At 45.1% G+C, this 19,502-nt stretch overlaps 1 protein-coding gene across 6 annotated transcripts in view; it reads right to left on the minus strand.

Moving 5' to 3' along the window:
* Nucleotides 1-19,502, minus strand: part of SIPA1L3 (signal induced proliferation associated 1 like 3) — a 158,376-nt gene that overhangs the window by 32,783 nt on the left and 106,091 nt on the right. For all 6 annotated transcript variants that reach the window (XM_066581186.1, XM_066581185.1, XM_066581181.1 and 3 more), the window contains 5 exons: nt 17,981-18,057; nt 11,073-12,679; nt 4,894-5,024; nt 2,601-2,789; nt 84-258 (listed from right to left, as the gene is read on the minus strand). In XM_066581186.1, the coding sequence (XP_066437283.1) occupies nt 84-258; nt 2,601-2,789; nt 4,894-5,024; nt 11,073-12,501 (1,924 nt within the window). In that variant the 5' untranslated portion in view covers nt 12,502-12,679; nt 17,981-18,057. The remainder of the gene's footprint in view (nt 1-83; nt 259-2,600; nt 2,790-4,893; nt 5,025-11,072; nt 12,680-17,980; nt 18,058-19,502) is intronic.

Below are 19,502 nucleotides of genomic sequence, written 5' to 3' on the forward strand. Positions count from 1 at the left end.
AAGTCTAATCAGTACCTCTGCCTTACCGGATTAGTCGTGACCACAGTGTTCAACGTGTGCCATGCAGCTCAGGTTATACTTACTCTTCGTGTCCAGCTGAGCCGCGTACTTGCTGAAGCCTCTGAGGCAGACCTTCTCCCCTAGCAGAGTCAAGAATTCCTCAAAGGCCGCCCCGGCGCTCTCGTTGTTGTACATCTCCTCCTCGGAGCTCTGACCCGCTTTGCAGTACAGGATCCCCACCTTGTGCTTTCTGCAGAGCTAGAAAAGAGAACGGTCTGTTATAGTCATTGCGGCTTTAATGCTGCATTTTACCTGTATGCAGAAGTGGACGTTTTTAGTGAAAACATTATGTTTGGAAGAAAAAGAACACGGCACACCGACACCAAACTGTGAGCATGGTGGAGGGAGCTTCATGGTTGGGGCTGCTTTGCTGCCTCAGGATCTGGATCCTTGTGATCATTAAGGCAACAAAAATACCCACCAAACGAATGACCGAAAAGGTGGAGGATTTGTGTTTTGGAATGGCCAAGTCAGAGTCCTGAAATTTACTGCATTGAGATGTTGTGGCACACAAAGCATCCCAGAAATATTGATGAATTAAGATACATTTGCAGATAGGAATGGTCCATAATACTTCCTTATTTACAGCTATGGGAATAGTTTGTTAGAGGCGATAGCCACTCAATGGTGGTGTATAGGTTATTAAATTCAATTTTCCCTTACTTTTTCTCTCTGCTGACATGTACTCAATGTGTGCAGTAAAAGAAATGAACAGTACGACTATTTGTGTTTTATTAGATTGTATTTGTCTTTAGACCAGAATTCTAATGTAGAAAAATCGCCAACTTTAGTGCAAGTCTCCAATTTTGAACCTCTCTTGCCTCTAGCTGGCGTAGATTTCTGTGTCAGCGCATGAAGGAGCCTCTTCATTGATTAGTCGCATCACACGACATTGGAAAGTATACCAAGACTGGTGTTGGAAATGCCGGTCCCAGTGAGGGTCTCACCTGCTCCCGCTCTGTGATATGCCGGCTGCCTGCCAGCCGGCGCATGTGCAGAGCTGAGCTGGCGGCCTGGGAGTGACATTTCTGTGCAGGCCTCTGCGAGAACCGCACAGAAATAGAACACGCCCTGATTTGCTTTCCACGTGTGATTTCACGCGGTCAAATCGTAGCCATCGGCCTAGGATTGCGTTTTGTAATGCAATCCCATGGCAGCTTCCACGGGCAAAAATTCTGCGGGAAATCCCACCGCGGAATTTGCGCCCGTGTGCAGGGGGCCTTAATTGTCTGAAGTGAATGGAGGCCGTCCGACCCATAGCCCATACACAATTAACATTGCATATGGGCTACGGGTTCCTGCGTCATCGCTAGGTGATGGCGGGGGAAATGCAAATATTAAAAAAAAACAAACAAAAAAAACTGTACTGCACATGACCGACAGCGAGCCAGCGCGATCATCCGCACTACAGGAAAAGAGGGTACATAGGGTGGCCGGACGGGCTCACAGCTGGAATCCGCCATGTGCCTCCCGGATGCGGAATCTGGTCTGCCAGTGTGAGCCCAGCCTAAAGCTTTGCAGAAAGAAGCATATCCATAATACTGTAAAAGACAGGAATAACATGTTGTGGCGGCTTAGCATGGCAAGTACATGTGACTGGTTAACTTTCAAGTCATTGTCTGTGACGAGAGAATACGTGACCCCTGAGACAATGGTTGTCTTTAGTAATTAGTAACAGTGGTTGTAATTATAAACACCAGCCTTATCTGAACTGACCGAATCCGATCAGTTTTCGATAGTGTTCCCTTCATCCCATCATCTTTTGGTCCCACCCTGTATCTAAGTGGCCTAATTTAGTGCAATCATTCCATTATCCTAATTAGGTCACAGTACGGATCTTACTGCTAAGCAATGAACGCTCGTCAGTGCAGATAACGCTTTCCAATCTAAGGGTCCCTTTTGACAAGGCGATTTATTGTTGAACGAGCGACGTCATCACTGGTTGACGAGCTTGTTGGCTCGTACAGTCTGCTTAGACAGGCGGATATATCGTTAGCTCGTTCATACATTAGGGCCTCTTTAACCAAAGGGCAAATCTGCACCAGGCCACCTGATAGCGGCACAAATGTCAATTGTATCCACATCTCCAGGATGCGGGCACAGTTGAAAAACATTAAGGAGGTTTAAAAAGATTAGCTTAAGTATGGCTTTTTCTATTACATGTCTGTCTGCCACTCCAGTCTCCACTCACCTCCTGGTCCAGCAGTCAATGGGCCCATTGAAGCAAGTGGCCGCCAGTCACCAGACCCAGTGCCCGCTGCAGCTGTGAATTAGTCACAGTGGTCAAATGCTTATATGGGTGAGAAGAGACCGTGTGTAAGCCTACAACCTGCTGGGCCTGGGTTGGGCGAGAATGAGTGGAGGGGGAATGGGTAACAATGAGTGGGGGGGATGTAATAATACCCATGCGCATGGTCCGCTCAGATAGTAAAACAGCCCTATGTGCGTACATACCCCCACATGCTATAGTCGATCACCTGTGCTTTCTAGTTCTTTCACCTGTCATATGATAAGACACTGAGAAAATATACACAGCTCACCCCTTGTTCATCCAACTTGAGAAGCTGCTCAGTGACTTTTGAGGAGTTCATGGCCAGCCGTAGGCACTGAATATTGAGCTCAGGGATGACAGCCTCTAGGACGTCTTTGAGAGGTAGCCCCCGGACCGTACCGTGCTTGGCTGCGGAGGGCACAGCATCCTCATGGATCATCCCCCTCAGGGTTACAAGCTGTTCATGAGAATTAGAAGAGAGATCGGTGAGTATAACAGTAAGAACAAAACTTCAGGCCGTATAAAACTGAATTACAATGATATTTACTAACTGCGCCAAACGCTGCACTGATACAGTGATGCCAGGTTGGGCTCCTGTGAACACGTACTACACACTCCAGGAGCGCTCCTATAGGTATCCACAGGGCCCCTATGTACATTGGGTCTTCCATCCAGGTGAAAACCAGTACATGCATAAAACTAGTGCCACATACAGTGTAAGGAGATTAGACGCAGATTTTCTACATGGAAAATCTTCCGTTTCCAAGGGTAAAACCTGCTTTTAAAACCCTCGCCTACTGTTGCAGTGTTTGACCGCTCCATTGAAGTCTATTACAGAAATCATCAAGTTTTCTGCACCAAATCCGCTGCTAAAATTGCCATGGTGCGGATTTAACTTCCGCCTCGCAGGTTAACTTCCGCAGTGTGTGGATAAGATTTTGAAGGTCTCCTCCATATTGCTACTACTGTAAAGTACGTTCAGAGAGCGAAATTCACCATGGACAAAATTCCACGTGAATTCTGCCCTTAAAATCCGTGGATTTCCGTACGGAATCACATGCGCAGTTTGGAAATCCAGCTTCTGTGCATTTCCGCACCAAGAAGTGACATGTCGAAACTCTGTTCGTGGATTTTGCTCATTGACAGGAATTGTAGAGGTGAAATTCACATGGAGTTTTTCCACGGTGACTTCCACGGCGTGAACGTACCCTGAACGCTGCTGATTTTCCTTGTGATAAGTCTGCAGTAACTCCGCCGTGTGCGAACATGGCCTAAAACTTTCTATCGGGCTCTGCTGAGAGTGGATTTAGGGTATAAAGTGTCACCACAGCAGGAAGCTGAAGAAGGAACTACAACTGCAGCCCTCTAACAGAAGAGCTTCTATTCCTCCTCCCTCCATAGAGTTACTCACACTTTGAACCCTAAATTCATATTAGAGTGAAAGTTCTCTACAGACGCATTTTATTATCACAGCTGCTGCAGCGCTTCACACACCTCCGTACAGGAGACAGCGTATTACATCTAATAGCTTCTTGTAAGACATTGCCCTCTCCTTACAGCATACCTATCATTAGACTAATACCAGGAGATACGACTTGGATATTGTATTAACCTCTCACCGCTGCAGCCAGTTGTAGTCTTTATGATGTAGCTTCCCTCACCATTTTTCATACACTGGGAAATAAACCTCCATAATGCCGCAGACGGTTACACTTTTGGTAATGATGCGGCTCTCTGCTGCACCATTTTCACGCCTACATACCGTGTATCTCTGAAAATAGGATCTATCCCGACTTTCTCGATTTTTGGAGAGGCCTGAAAATAAGCCCTAGCTGCATCACATTAAAAAAAAAAAAAAAAAAGGAATACCTAAGCAGGCTTGGTCCAGGTCCCTCCCACTGCTCTCCTGCAGTCCTCGGCCACTAATACATCATCACTTCCTTGTTACTAGATTCATAAATCCCGCCTCCAGGAAGCGATGGCTGTAATTGGATATCTTCCACCGCTGCTCAGCCAATCAATGCGATGGCTGTGATTGGTTCATTGAGTGCTCCATTGATTGGCTGATTAGCACTCAATGAACTAATCAGAACCATCGCGTTCTGCAGGCAGGATTTATGAAGCAGCCGCGGCTCGGCCGATTCAAAAATTCCAATGTAGTGCTTGATGAACCAATTACAGCCACGGTATTGGTTCATCAAGCACTGCATTGATTGGCAGAGCAGTGCTCGAAGAATCAATCAGCGCCATCGCTTCCTGGAGGCGGTATTTATGAACCCTGTAAACAGGAAGTGATCTTCTGTGGGTGGCCAAGAACTGCTGGCACCGCAACAGCGCTCTGGAGAGCAGCGCGAGGGCCCTGGACCAAGCCTGCTAGGCAAGTATAATAAGACATCTCCTGAGAATAAGACCCAGTGCCTCTTTTGGGGGCAAAAATTAATATAAGACATATAAGGGTCTTATTTGGGGGGAAACAGTAGTTATATAAAGTCAACCATTTATTTCACAAGTAATTGCTGCAAATCTGAGTATAACGACAAACTCTACACAGTTCCTTCTACCTCGCTGGTCCGGAGGATGATCCTGTACTGGAACTGCAGACCGTGCTCCTTGCTTTCATCCAGTTTGTCCCTTTTAAGACTGACGGCGGCAGGTCCCAACTTCTCATCTATTCCGAAGTAGTTACAGTGCTCTAGAAGAGAAAGTCCCACAATATGAGTAAAGCAGCAGGCGGACGGTAATCACTGTGGAAATGAGTGCTAATGCCCCGCTGAACACCAGGGAGACTGTCTGCTACGGAGCAGGAAGCGTGACAGCATGGCGTTATTAATAGGAATACTATACTATTGATAATACATTAGGAAGAAAAGGAATCTCAACTATTATTTTCCTCCGTCAGCCACAACTGTACAGCCGACTAAGCAATAAATCTACAAATATACAGAAAGGCGATACATATCGACAGCTGAGCTAAAAATACGCATTGTCATTTGGAGTATCGATCAACCAGCGTAATGCAAAATCACTGGAGCTGCCCAATCAGAGAGGAGGAAATACAGCAGCAGCTTCACACAAAGAAACCACAATCCAGTAAGTAAGGGTGCAAGACACCTCGGGGGTCGGTGCAGCATGGAGGTAAGGGGGATGAAACATCCAACAAGTGCAGCTCTCTAATATGCATCTTCAAAGCACCATGGTCACCTTTGGGAGTAAAAATTGTAAATGCATGTATTTTGAGCCAAAGACACTCATTTTTGCAGTAGGGTTTGATTAAAAATGTAGTCTTCCGCATATCACTGTATATACTGTGTTTGCACGATAATAAGACCCTGTATTATATTAATTTTTGCCACAGAAGAGGCACTAGGTCTTATTATACTTACCTAGCAGGCTCAGTCCAGGTCCCTCCCGTTGCTCTCCACAGCTCCGACGCACTTCCCGCAGTCCTTGGCCGCTCGTACATGACTTCCTGGTTACGGGATTCATAAATCCCACCTCCAGGAAGAGTTGGCTTTGATTGGTTCTTCCACTGCTGCTCAGCCAATCAATTCAGCGCTGGATGAACTAATGCAATGGCTGTGATTGGTTTATTTAAGGCTGCATTGATTGGCTGCGCGGCCGTGGCAGAACCAATCAACAGCCATTGCGTTGTAGAGGCGGGAGTTATCAATTGGCTGTTCTTGCATACATCCTCTATGCCCAAGGCCTCATGCACACAGCCCGGGCGGATTCCCACTGCAAGATTTGACCCGTGCCCCTGCAGTGACCTCCCGCTTACCTGTTCAGAGTCTTCTCTCTCTGCTCTGCGATGTGCCGGCTGGCACACAGCCGCACATGTGTAATGTAGAGTCGGCATGCCACGATTTTGTTACCGCCTGGATTTTCCGCGATCAAAATCTGTCTGCATAAAAACTGCGTGCGTGTATGCAATCCTATGGCAGCAAGCAACAGTGAAAATTTGGAATCTCTAAAAGTGCGGAATCTCGCTACGGAATTTCCGTCCGTGGGCATTGGGCCCAAGTCTGGTCTCGCACAACCAGATGGGAATTGTGGATTCCGCGAGTGTTTGGTCTGCAGTAATCTGCGGATCAATCAAAATCAGTTCCACTCACATTAGCGGGTCAGAACTGCGTAATACATTATAACATTACAGGATGGACTCTCTGCTATTATGTTTCTTTTCTATTTTCATTCCTTCCTGCGACCGCTGTGTGTCCTTGGGACGGTCCCGTCACGCTCTCCAGTTACGGATGTCGTTTTGATGGAGTGTCGTGCCTACAACCCTCTAGATCTATTTCTCCAGCAGGGATCGTAAGGCGTGGTGACCTACCATATTGGTCAAGACGCTCCCGCCAGGTGAGTCCCCTCTTTATATTACACCTGGTTATACGTATACAATATTTTATCTCTAACGCGCTGTTCTGATTAAGTCTTCTAAAAGAAAATGAAATGAGAGCAGATGCACATGCGTGTCGGAGCTCGTTACACGGGGCCGAGAACTTAGCCTGGGCAAAACAATTTCAAAATATTAGACTGCAGTTTCTCCATACGACGATATGTAGAAGCTGAAGATGGTACAAAAAATTGTAATTAAACCCCATTGCAAAAATGATTGTCAGACCAAAATACATGCATCGGAATCAAAGAAAAAGTCTGCCCCACAAAAGGTGTCCATAACCTTCAAAGAGTCGGGAGGGGTATCATCACTCCTGAAGGAGAGTACCTAGAAGGTGAGAGAGGAGGCTTATAAGGCCATCCATGCTCCTCTGGGAAATATATGCAAATAAGGGAGGTGGAACAGTACTTTTAGAGCGCCACCTATTGGATGGCAGCATTCCTTCCAATTCCAATCATTGTTATAAAGACTTTTTATAAAGGGTCACCCATTGATTTGAAGGAATGCTGCCATCCAATAGGTGGCGCTGCAGAGGTATTGTTCCATCTTCCTAATATGCATAACCTTTAAAGAGGCATGTCTGTTTTTAGTAAATACTTGTATTCCCTATAAAATAAGCATCTTTGCTGTTCCTCCGGGAAATAGATGAATAAATGGAAAACTAGACATTACCGTTCCTTTTATTAATAGGCTTTGTCCCTATTAACATAGTCTGATATAGTCAGCCCTGATTGGACAAGGTCAGGGTGAGCAAGGACAGGCCTCTTTTACAAGGAGAATGGCACACCCGTTTGTCAATCTGGTCAAACATTTCCAGGAGGAATAACAGGAGTAGAAGCACAAGGTCTAGAATGATTATGTTACAGGGAATGCAAGTATAAACTAGCACAGATGTGTCAGGGGAGCCGACGAGTCTTCTCCAACACAGCCGCTCTTTAATACAAGAGTTTATGATAAGAGTATGATAAAACTACTGCACAGGCAAAATGTCAAGCAGCGCTACAAGTAGATCTGTATGCAAGCGCAGCTCTCAGCGATGCCTCCGAGGGGTCTCTGGAGAGGAAGTGCTCACAGTCCCTGGTATTCTATACTGCAGCCGTTAGCGCGTTTCTGCAGGGCATACAGAGGGGAGGCAAATACCGCTAAACCAGGAATATTCTCAAGACTAGTCTCTTTATATCGCCGAAGACCTAGGATGTTACCAGGCTCGTTACTAGATCACATCAATGGACTAACGCTGCCGTAACCACAAGACGAGCTGTTCTGTCAGCACCTTAGTAATATACATGTGTACATGCATGTCTATGGAGGAGGGACACGTGGCCATTGGTGGCACTTATATGGGTAGTCTGGGACTTAAAGCGGTTTTCTGGATGTTTAATTCCATTTAGTACAGATTACCTAACTTCAGGATAGGTCATCAGTAGTTAATTGGTGGTAGTCCGCCACTTGGGACCCTCAATGATCACTTAGTCTGTGCCCCGCACTCACTGCAGCTAACAGGATGTTGACAGCTCCCTCAATATTGGTGTCAGAGCCGGAAGTGCTATAGCTCCAACTGATTTCAATGAGAACAAAGCCTTCTATTACACTTCTGGCCCCAAGTAGCGGACTTCCACTGATCAACTACTGATGACCTACTCCGGAATGCCCGTTTAAGGCCCGAACAACCCATATACATTGCCCCATAGGCTAGAATTTTTTTTTTTCACCAAGAACAGCACCACTCTTATCTATTGGTTCTTTTTGGTATTGCAGCTCACATCTATTACTTAAAAGGTCCTTTTACAAGCCAAAAGAAGTGGAGAGTAGATTGTGATGGGGTAGGGCTGGGCTTTACATTGACCTTGAGGAGTCCTGTTGGATGGTACGTGAGGACGATAAAGCGTATACCTCCTCTGACTTCTGCTGTGTCGCCCATATGAGCCATTGTAAATAATATATATATATATATAATTTTTTTTTTATGGATGCCTCTGCGAAGAGTAGTGTAGTCTACTGCACTAGTCTTCACCACAAAGCAATAGGCATGGCGAAGCACACTGGACAGTAGAATAGCAAATGACAGTTGGCATACGTGGGGTAAATGGGGCTCTAAGGAGTGGGGAAAATATAGAATGTGAAGTGCTGAGCGAGGAATCAGCAGTGATCCGCAGCGGTCTAAACGTTCCACACATCACCCGCTTGCGCAGTCGTTTACCCGACCGCTGTCCCGTGTAAACCCGCACAGTCTCCATGGGCACTTGTAGCATTAACTCCTGGTTCAGCCACTTGTTCATCCCTGACAGGTAGCATTCTCCCCCAGGGGATATTATATACTTAAATGGAAACAATCCCTTGTGTCTCTCTCTAATAGGAAGCCGGTTTGATAATAAAATGACATTGTCTTAATTAGGCCATACAGACACACATTATGCATCTTCGTCTTGCATTAATCTAATGAGCTCCGCTGGGTTGAAGTAAAGCATTAACCGCAAGATACAGCAAGAGACTTTGCAATTAGACACTTGTCAGGACCTCTGGATGGAAGTTACATGGGGGTTTTTTCAGGAATCGACTTGAAAACCTCCATTAATACTTTGTGCTGACAAATTACACTAAAAATCCCAATTCCTCATCAGCGCCATTGAAGAGGGTTTCTGGGTTGTTTCTATTGAGGATCTAATCATTATATAGGTCATCAACAGCTGATCAGCTGGCTTCTGCCACCGTGGATACCGGCCAATCATCTGCTCGGGTGCCCATAGGCCAAAACACAGGGAATGCGGCAGACGCAGATTGCTCCGATCTGTGTAGTGGCCAGCACTGGTAATTGCAGCTTTTAATGATTTTAATAGGCACTGTGCCTGCAATTACCAGCACTGGCCACAACACAGGGTCGGAGGGATCCGCTTCGGCTGCATACTCTATGTTATGGCACCTGGACAGCTAATCTTCTGGGGTCTTCAGCGACTGACCCCCAACTACTTAAAGGGGTCAACTACCGATGAGCTATCCTTAGGATAAGTCATAAATAAAGAAAACACAGAAAAACGCTTTATAGAGTTACCGGTCATAAGGCATTAACATACTGTAGTGAGTGCTTTGTGGGTCTACTATCCAGACACGCAAACTAAGGCCGGCCTCACACAACCGGATTTCAATTGCGAACGGCGTCCACATGGACGATCCGCCGGCATTGAAAGGCATTTTCAAATTCCCCTACTCACTTGGTGACATGAATTGCGTTCTCCACAAGCGGAAGAAAAATCGCAGCATACTGTATTTTATCGCCAAAATGGCTAGCATTGAGGTCAATGCAGGCATGTAACCCACAGCCCACATGCAATTAATATTTGTACAGGTCATCGCTAAGCTATGGTGCACGAAATACAAGCAGACGACAAAAAAAAGGGGGGGGGGGTGTTCCCGCATTGATCAGAGGGTTGGACCAGATGACCCTGGAGGTCCCTTCCAACTTCACCATTCTAGGATTCTGTACTGCATATGACGGCCTGCGAGTCTCCAGGGTCATACGCAATACAGTCAAGTGCTGTACGCAGGGTCACCGGCCAGACTCCTGGCCGGTCATGTGAGCCTGGGTTAAGGCTCCGTTCACACTGTCTTTTGAAGACCAGCAGTGAGACTGTTCAGTCAAGGATCGTTTACACAAAATTTATATGTTTTTGGGAACCAATTAGTATTAAGTGGGAGGGGGGAAAAAAAAGGCAGAAGCCAATCAGCATTCAGTGGGCAGCTCATGCTAAACAAGCAAACACCTCCCTTCAAAGTTATTGGCTTGTCACTGGAAGACCACAATTACTTGCTTACGCCAGACGATAATTAAATCGACCCGCGACTATTTTTAGGTGATCTGAAATGAAGAGACTAGTGAACAAATTCTCGCTCGTCACCCGGTTGGTGGCCGTGTTTAGACAGAACAAGCACCCCTTACATTCGGTCTATCAAGCGACTATTCGAACTGTAGCTTGAAAAAGAGCTCACGGTGGAAGCGTTGCTGCTAATCCATTTTTGTGACGGGGCAATAAAGTCATTTTATATTTAAGCACCCATATGTGCTGCCAAAACTTCTGTTTTCCCATTTGTATTTGAACTGTAGTTGCCTCGTGTGAAGCCACTATAAACCACTTTCCTGGTGTTCTTTTTCGATGGATGACCAATAGAGTATATACCATTTCATTATTTTTTCAAGAGAATGTTCTTCAAGACAATGGGGTTGAGCTGTAATACCAAACAAAGCCTAAAGGCAAAGGAGGTGCCATTTCTGGATGGAACCCCCACCACCACCACCACCACTAATTGTAATCTTGGACAACTACTTTAGAATCGAAAACATGATCCTACCTTTCCCGTGAAAGTAGTCTTGGTAATACCGGGCTCCCAAATCCACATGCTCTATACTGTAGTGTTTTAATCTCCCTTGTGTCTTCTGCATTTCCTTTGAAACTTCCAAAACAGATATACTGGCATTGGTACAGTATATAGAAAGAGAGGGCTCCAAAACACCCCCCTCAGTTCCATTCGGAGAGCCGGCAGAGGCCTTGGAAAAGCTCACATTACGTTCTGACATCCCACCAGTCTCATTTCGGAAATGTGGACAGCTGAGAAGAAGATCGTTACTGTTATTGTCTCCCATGTCGTGCTCCAGGTTCTCCTTAAAGTTCAGATCTTCAGTGCTGGTGAAACTGGGGTCCATGTTGCCAAGACTAAAGGCTTTAGAAACTGCTAAGGATACAGCCGATGCCGCAGAGGCTCCCGTTGTAGTGTTTCGCCTTTGGGCAACGTAATTTCGATTGGCAGCTACTTCGTTGAGGTCAAAAAGCATGCTCTGCACATCGTAATGGGCAAAAGTTTTGGGGCAGATCCAAGGCTTAAGACTTTCATCCTGATCCACGAATGACTTGCCCATTTCATTGTCGCTTTTGTTGCTTCTCAACTTGCGAAAGATGGAGGAGTCGTTGGACTCGCCCTTGGTGGCCCGTTTTCGTTGCTTATCCTTTAATGTACCGTCATCTCTTTGATATTGTCCATTTCGCAGATCTGTTCTGGAGCTTGATGCCAAGTGGAGATTAGAAGCAATGCTTGAATCTTCATGAAGAAGACCACTTCCCCTAAGAGGTGAATCACTTCCTTTGTCATGTTTTTCATTTCTTAAGTCTTTCAGCATATCGTATAAGCTCTGTTCCGAGACTCCTTGCACATTAATAGAAGATGTGCTCCCGTACTCCCTGAAGAGAGGCATCCCATTGCTGAGCTTTGACCCCCTGGGCTCTAAAGATACATCAACATCACATTCACTTAGTGTGGTCTCACTATTGCTTCTATTCCGAAGAGCGATAAATGTCCGGCCCGGAGACCTTGGCCAACCATCTAAGAACTCTACGTCTTTGGATCTCTTCCTCGACATTCTGTGAATGCCTCGAAATCCTGGAGAACCCCCATTGCTCTGAAAATGCTGTCCATTTGGAAAGCTCCTTTGTATGTAAAAATCCTTCAGTTCTTCCATCTCTCTTGATGGGCTAGGGGTCATCGTCTCTTTTTGAGTATCTTTTTTTGGAGGCCAGTCTGCAATCCTGGCACGCACTCCCATTTTTGGCATTGCTGGAGTGATGGAACTAAATTTTGCTGCCTCTGTAGAGTGTTGCATGCCATTGCTGTTCTGTCCCCACATGCCATGTGGATAGTATTCCACTCCACGGACAACATCGTTCGCTCTCATGGATGTCCCACTGGCCTCCACTCCATCATTTTGGTAGGGTCTGTAGCTTGTCATGCTCCAATACAGATATAAATATCCGTATCGAGCAAAATTGTATTAAAGTCCTTTGTTAAGCCAATGTGCAGAACCATTATGGGGACCTTGCCTGTGCAAATTTACATAAAGTAATCGGTCTCAGAACAATAGCGCTCATGTGCATTTCCGTAGAGAAGCCGGATCACTTCAGATGAATCTGCAAGAAACAAAAAGATGGCACGATAATACATTGATGACAAAAAAAAAAAAAATATATAGCTAAGGGCAAGCAACATGCCAAAATTACTAAGCTTATTATTACCGTCCAGAAAACAGAAGTGAAACACTAAAAACAGCCAAAAACAAATACTAAAGGGGATATTCAAAAATTATTTTTTTTGAGAATTACATGGCTGAGGTACACTGGAACTAAAAACATGTAGCAATAATAAAGTGACCCTCTGGTCCTGAGATCAAAATTTGTTTCGGGGACCTGAGGAGGGTTGAGGAGCAAAATGACCTTCCATTCTCCCTTTTGGGCGTTTTCTGCCAGTTCTCGGACCCTCTTCGGTCTTCAAAGACTGGTGGCACTTCTCCTCTCACTACCTGGTGTACACTGTGCATCAGTAGTCAGGCAATTCAAGCTGCTTTTGGATTGGTCAGTGCGTGAGTGGGGGTTGCTACATCTGTAGCCTAAGACACTGACAATACACAGTGTGCATTAGGTAGCGTCAGGGCGGATATCTCGGAAAACTGAAGATGGGTCCAGGAACCGGCGAATCCGGGCACACGGGGGGTAATGAGACTCCCTCCAGTGATAAGATGAGTTTTGTCCAGGGACTGGAAGGTCACTTTACTTTACTTCTGGCACTGCTGTCATGGCTTCCATTGGTCAGCAGACTTCATAGACTTTAAGGGGGTTGGCATTAAAGTTTGCAGCATTTTTAACGGCAAAAATATTGCTACATATTGGACTATTCTTAACGTCAGAAAGAATGAAATAGCCAATATCAGCTCTGTACGCATATGTATACAGAGCCTGCTAAGTACTGGTATATACACATACCCTTCACATGGCCGTGGGTTCCAGTCCCGGCTGTATGCAGAAGTAACTATATAACTACATATCTCAATGGGAGGGCAGATGAAGGAGTTATGGTGAGGGGTGATGGCTCGGCAGTCAGGTATAGACAGGAGCCAGAGACTATTATATGACAGATTATCACACTACCCGCTTGTAACCATAAATTAGACTGGGACGGCACTGTAATTTTGACTGGGATGGGACTCTTTAAAACAGTAAATGGCATTGGGTTGAGCTGTACTGACTCACGAAGAACGGACTGGGTTATGTAAAGTTTAGCTCCATGCTTCACTAAATATTACAATTCACTAATAATTTCTTTTTAATGTGTAGTACCAGTTTTGACAACGTTTTTTGACACGTCAGATGCTTGTCGCGGTTTGCGTAGACATGTTAGAAATCTGTCCAAAGTGGAGGTAAAGTTTAGCTAGCAATCAAGCCCATGTTATATCAAGCACACACACACAAAAAAAAAAGATGCCCGTCACCAGAAATCATTGCTGTCGTCCACAGTGGGAAAACTTTATAGAGAATCTTTCACTTCGACACGTTTGATTTACCAAATCCTTGTATTCCCCAGAAAAGAACAATTCCGGAGTACGTTCTCTTCTAACGCTATGTTGCGCCATTTCGCTGTTCTGTCTCCTAGAAATTTATGTTCCAGATTTTTTATTTTGTGGGGAATAGAAGGATTTACTAAAACAGACCCATCAGGGAAGTGACTGGGAGGAAGAACATTCTTCTTACACTTCAGAAATATGCTGACCTAAAAAAGAGAAAGTCTGGAAAAAAAAATTGATGACATTGGCGCCTCGGCTTGATATGCAGGACTTGGCTCCGTGCACCTTGTGCTGGTAAATCCTGAGTGGGTACTAAATGTTAAAGTCTTGTGCCCCTCATATTACTCCTTAATATAGCCCTAAAATACACTGAATGGCCACTTTATTAAAGACTCCCAATCTAGTAAGCACATTGAACCACTTTGGCCTATATGAGCGCATCAATTCATTGTGGCGTCCATCAAAGGTATCAGAGGACCCAAGAAAACATGCCTCACACGATTACTCCACCACGGCCAGCCTGAACTGTCGTCACCTGACAGGAAGGGTCATTGGTTCATTCTACTATTTGCACCAAATTCTGACCTCCCATCAGCACGGTGCAACTGAAATCTGCATTCATCTGACCAGGCGATGTTTTTCCACTGCTCACTGATACAATTTTTGCGCTCTTTTGCCCGCTGGAGTCTCAGCTGTTGTTCTTAGACAGCAATGGCGCAAGCATTGAATTTAATTGCAATTTCCTAAACTGCATTTTACAATGATTTTATTAACACTAAATCGCCATATACAAGTGTGGTAATACATGACCTCTTCTAGCTGCTCCCTGGTCACACGCTTATGACATTGTAAAAGGTGCTGCTGCTGCAAGACCTTTGATCTTTGCTATTGTCGGTCTCTGTGTACAGGTAGGTGTGTGTGTGTGTGGGGGGGGGGGTATATGTGAGTGATACCTGCTGGAGGGGACTGCTCCTGTCCTGCACCGATCGGGCAGGGAGGACTGTGTAGCCATGGAATGTATGGCTGCAAAATTCTCCCAATGAGTGGTCAGCGCACTGCCAGATGATTAAGGCAGGGGTCTCTGGATCTGTCAGACCCCCCTGCCTCTGGACGCTAAGCACACACACATTTCAGCAAGATTTTATTTTGCTAAAAACTGTATCTTATAGTCAGAGAAATACGGGATTTCCGTCCACAGGATCCCCTTTCGCTGGATGTTTTCTCTTGATCATGGCATTCTCAGTATACTCTCTACATCGCTGCCCAAGAAAACCCCACAACATTGGCAGTGTATGAAATACTGGCTCCGGCGAGTCTAGCACCAATAAATAGGCCTCATTCGTTGGAAGTCGCTCAGATGGTTGAATTTTCCCATCTATTGAGGATTCACACTGAAACTGATCTGCGGAAAACTTGCTCACTTGATTTTATGCTGCAGTCCGCAGTCACAGGTCTAATTTCCATACAGGGAAGCGCCCATTGTGACGGAGCCAGCGTCTCTAATAAAGTGGCCATTCAAGGTAAACTGAACTGTATTGATTAGCTTTATGATATCACCTAGTGATCCTCTGACAATACTTGGAAGTCTACAAGGCCAAGATTGCAATAGTCTCAGTTTTAACTAATCCTGCTTTTTTGGAAGACTTGCTTGCAGACTGCATTACTGTATATAGATGTATATCTATATACAGTGATACATCATCCGCCACCAACAAAACACAGTGTTTTATGAACTCTTGTACTTCGCTGAAGGCTCTTTAACCGCCTACAGACTGAAGAGAACGGGCTAATCTGGGGCAGTGCTTGGCTTTCCTACGCTGAAATCACTTCACTACAACCTTTGAGTTCATACTTGAAGATTGTTGAAAAACCCATTGAAGTTATCTGATGGAACTTAAGGCCACTTAGCCGATAGCATTCCAGGCCTTATCACAACATCAGTGCCCAGCTGCCGAGTGCCCACCCATAAGGAAAAGCCCTGTAATTTCTCATGTGCGGGTTAATGTCTTGTCGTCACACATAACACACGTTACGTTGGTGTAATGGCTCTTTTACACGGGACGATAATCGTTCAGATTCTCGCGGGGTTTTGAGCGGTAATCGTCCCATGTAAACACATGCAGCCACTGAATGAGAAGTGTTCAGTTTCTGCATGCATTCAGTGTAAACCGCATTAGTTCACTTTGGAACTGTCTGCTTACTGTGAATGGAGGCGAGTGGAGGGGGAGAACGAGCTTCGGCCCGCTCCGCCTCCATGCTGGCAGCACTGTGGGCGATTGCAGCAATACGCACTCCTGTGTAACCGTCTAAAAGGGCCATAAGGGACAACGTTCCTAAATATACAAACTGGATTAACAAAAGAATCAACAAAATCAGCATAATAAACCTAGAGGACATAAGCCAGCCATACACTATAATGGTAACATACAGCCCGAGGCCATGAGAACAATGTCTGATCCATGCTATACACATCCTGCCAATCCAAACAAAGGAAAGGAGGAGAACTCTCCATACTGTATTAGGCATCTTAGAGGAAAATTCCTTCCAAAAGCTACCAGCCTTGAAGAGCTCTACTGCAAGGTCAAAGTGGTATCTGTGCTTGGTTTATGTCTAATTAGTACCTCTAAAGCTTCAAAAAGGGGTTATCTGGGCAAACAAAGTTTTTGGAAAGTTGCTCAGCCTACTGTACAAGCATAAAAGCAGCCATATTCGCTTCACCTGATGCCTGCTGCTCCCAATTCCGATGGTGCCCGATACCACGCCACTTTCCACTTCCGTTGACTTCCTGATAACAGGGCACATGACTGCTGCAGCTAATCACTGGCCAAGAGCAAGACTGTGATTGGCTACAGCAGGTGTCGTTGATGTCATTGCTGCAGCAGGAAGTAGAGAGTGGAGGACGGGGCACCATCAGAAAGGGAGCGGCAGGGGATCAGGTGAGGAGAGAATGATGTCTTATGTTTGTACAGAATGATGAGCAGGATTAATTAATATCTTTTTTTTCACCTGAATACCCCCTTTAGCCCTTGTGTGGTACCATGGGGTCTATCTGAGTCCAGCCCCAATCATTGTAGTCCTGCAACAGGTACCACATGACTAACCTATTGATGACTCATCAGAACCAATCAGCAGTTGATCAGTGGGGTCTCCCTAACTGGAATCTCAGCCAATCGGCTGATTGAAGAGGCTGCAGCCTTTTCTCAGGCAGTGACGTCAAACAAACTAATTTGAGCTATAATGATGTAAATGCAAAATAAACCCCCCCAAAAACGCTCACTATTTGTTCAATTGTCGTTATCGCTGACTTCTAGTTAGCGTAAAAATCGATGGCAAATGCTCCCCGCTTAGCGATTCACACACAAGGTGAAGCACTAAGCGAGAAGCCCACGTTCCAGCGATAAGTCTTTCTGTCCTAAGACAGACCTTAGAGGCGACATCAGCACTTGTGCAGTCATTCAGACGACTGTCAGCCCGTGTAAAAAATTTTAAAAAAGCATTAGCTGCAATACCAGGTACAGCCACTATACTATGTATGGTGCTGTGGCGGTATGAGCTAAAGTGACAGCAGTGCTCACCCAAGCTGATCTCAGGACCTCCACGAATCAACTATCGACGTTCTATCCTGAGGTTTAGTGCTGGAAAACCCCTTTAATTCATATATGAATGTATAGTTTTTAGGGAAAAAGGATAAGGAATGATAAAACCCTACATACTGATCAGGATTCACTGATTGGCAGATGCAGGAAAAGCCATATATATACACACATTACACTGGTGGCATCATACAGATAATTTGTATGGTCTAGAAAGAAGGGTAAATTAGGTAGTTATAGAACTCCATAAAGTTGTGACCTCACATATGAGAGTGACTTACCTGTAGGTCATCTTGTTTGTTTTCTCTGATGGAAGTCACAGGTTCATCAAAGTAATGAAGGGCGGAGCTCTTGTTTCCTGTAAACAAAAGAGAATGATTAGTGGAATGATCAAAAACACAAATACACATATGGCGAATAGTTAAAGCTTTAGTAGTCACCGACTAGGTTATTGGAGACTCTCTAAGAGAAGTTTTGCTTTACTGTTTTTATAACAAGCTCTGCTGTTTGAAGAGTGGAAGAAAAAAAAAAAAGGACAAAAACAACTATTACCTAAAAAGTTACCATTGGTGGCAAAAGGCTGGAGACCCATCTCCATATCAGCAATGTAAGCTATAACTTCCAAGTTATCCAGTTATTCATATAACATGAAGGACAGATGAGTATAGGCTCTCCTGTAAGTTACCTATATTCCATACATGTATATAAAACTACCTTAAAGGGGTTGTCCCACTTCTAGCTGTTTTGCTGCAGGAAGCAGACAGCTCTGTACATTGCACAGTGGTCCGAGGCTGGCACTGCAGACTGAGTCTCATACACTTGTAGTACCAACCCAGGCCACTGCACAATGTACGGAGCTGTCTGCTTCCTGCAACTAAACAGCTAGTGCTTCCTGCAACTAAACAGCTAGAAGTGGGACAACCCCTATAATGAGAGAGTCATTGTTTGTGGAAAATTACAGTCTGCACCACAGACTAGATCTGCATTCACTAGTCTACAAGGTTCTGAGCTGAAATCTCCCAGTATTCATTGCCGGCTCATGATCTGCATAGAGCCATCGTACCCTCTATTCTAAACTGATGTGTGAAAGACCAGGGCAGGAACTTCTCAAAACACTTGCACCAGCAAAAAGAATCACAAATATTTGGGCAAACACCTTTTCTGTGGAATGATCAGCAACTTTTAAGGCCTTTACACAACACCCAGCAGTTAGCGGGTTCCTTGCGAGTGTTTGACCTCAGGGTGTTAATCCTCACCAGATTTAATTTTCTGGGACATAGCCTGTCAAAGACAGCATTTTCCCGCTAAGCCCCGCCTCCTTGTAGCGTAATGAATTGTTCACTGTGGTGAAATTGGTCCATAAGCAGCTCTAAAACTTGATGCCACATTTTGACCCAGAAATGCGCCAAAGTTTGACAAGCTCATGAAAGAAGTGAGGATCGCTCAGTGAATGGAGGCGGAGCGGGCAGAGTGATCCCCAGGCCACCCCCCTCAATTCACGGTAAACAGGCTGTTCTTCATAGATGATCCTGTTTACATGGACAATCTTCAGTTGATTTTTATGCCTGCCGAAATGGAATGACAAATAAATTATCGTTCGTCGTTCAGCTGCTGGATTTATCGTTCAGACCCCCACGATCCAGCAAATATCTGAATGATGATCAGGCCGTGTAAATGGGCCCTAGAAATTATCACATTAGTAAATGTGCCCCACTTTTTCTAATGAGGCAAAGGGATAAGTGGCTGCATCTTCAAACACTCATCTTGGAAAACCGTAAGATCAGATGAGGCGGGATGTAACTT

Source organism: Eleutherodactylus coqui, chromosome 10 (genome assembly GCF_035609145.1).
Source record: "Eleutherodactylus coqui strain aEleCoq1 chromosome 10, aEleCoq1.hap1, whole genome shotgun sequence".
Classification (NCBI taxonomy): Eukaryota; Metazoa; Chordata; class Amphibia; order Anura; family Eleutherodactylidae; genus Eleutherodactylus; species Eleutherodactylus coqui.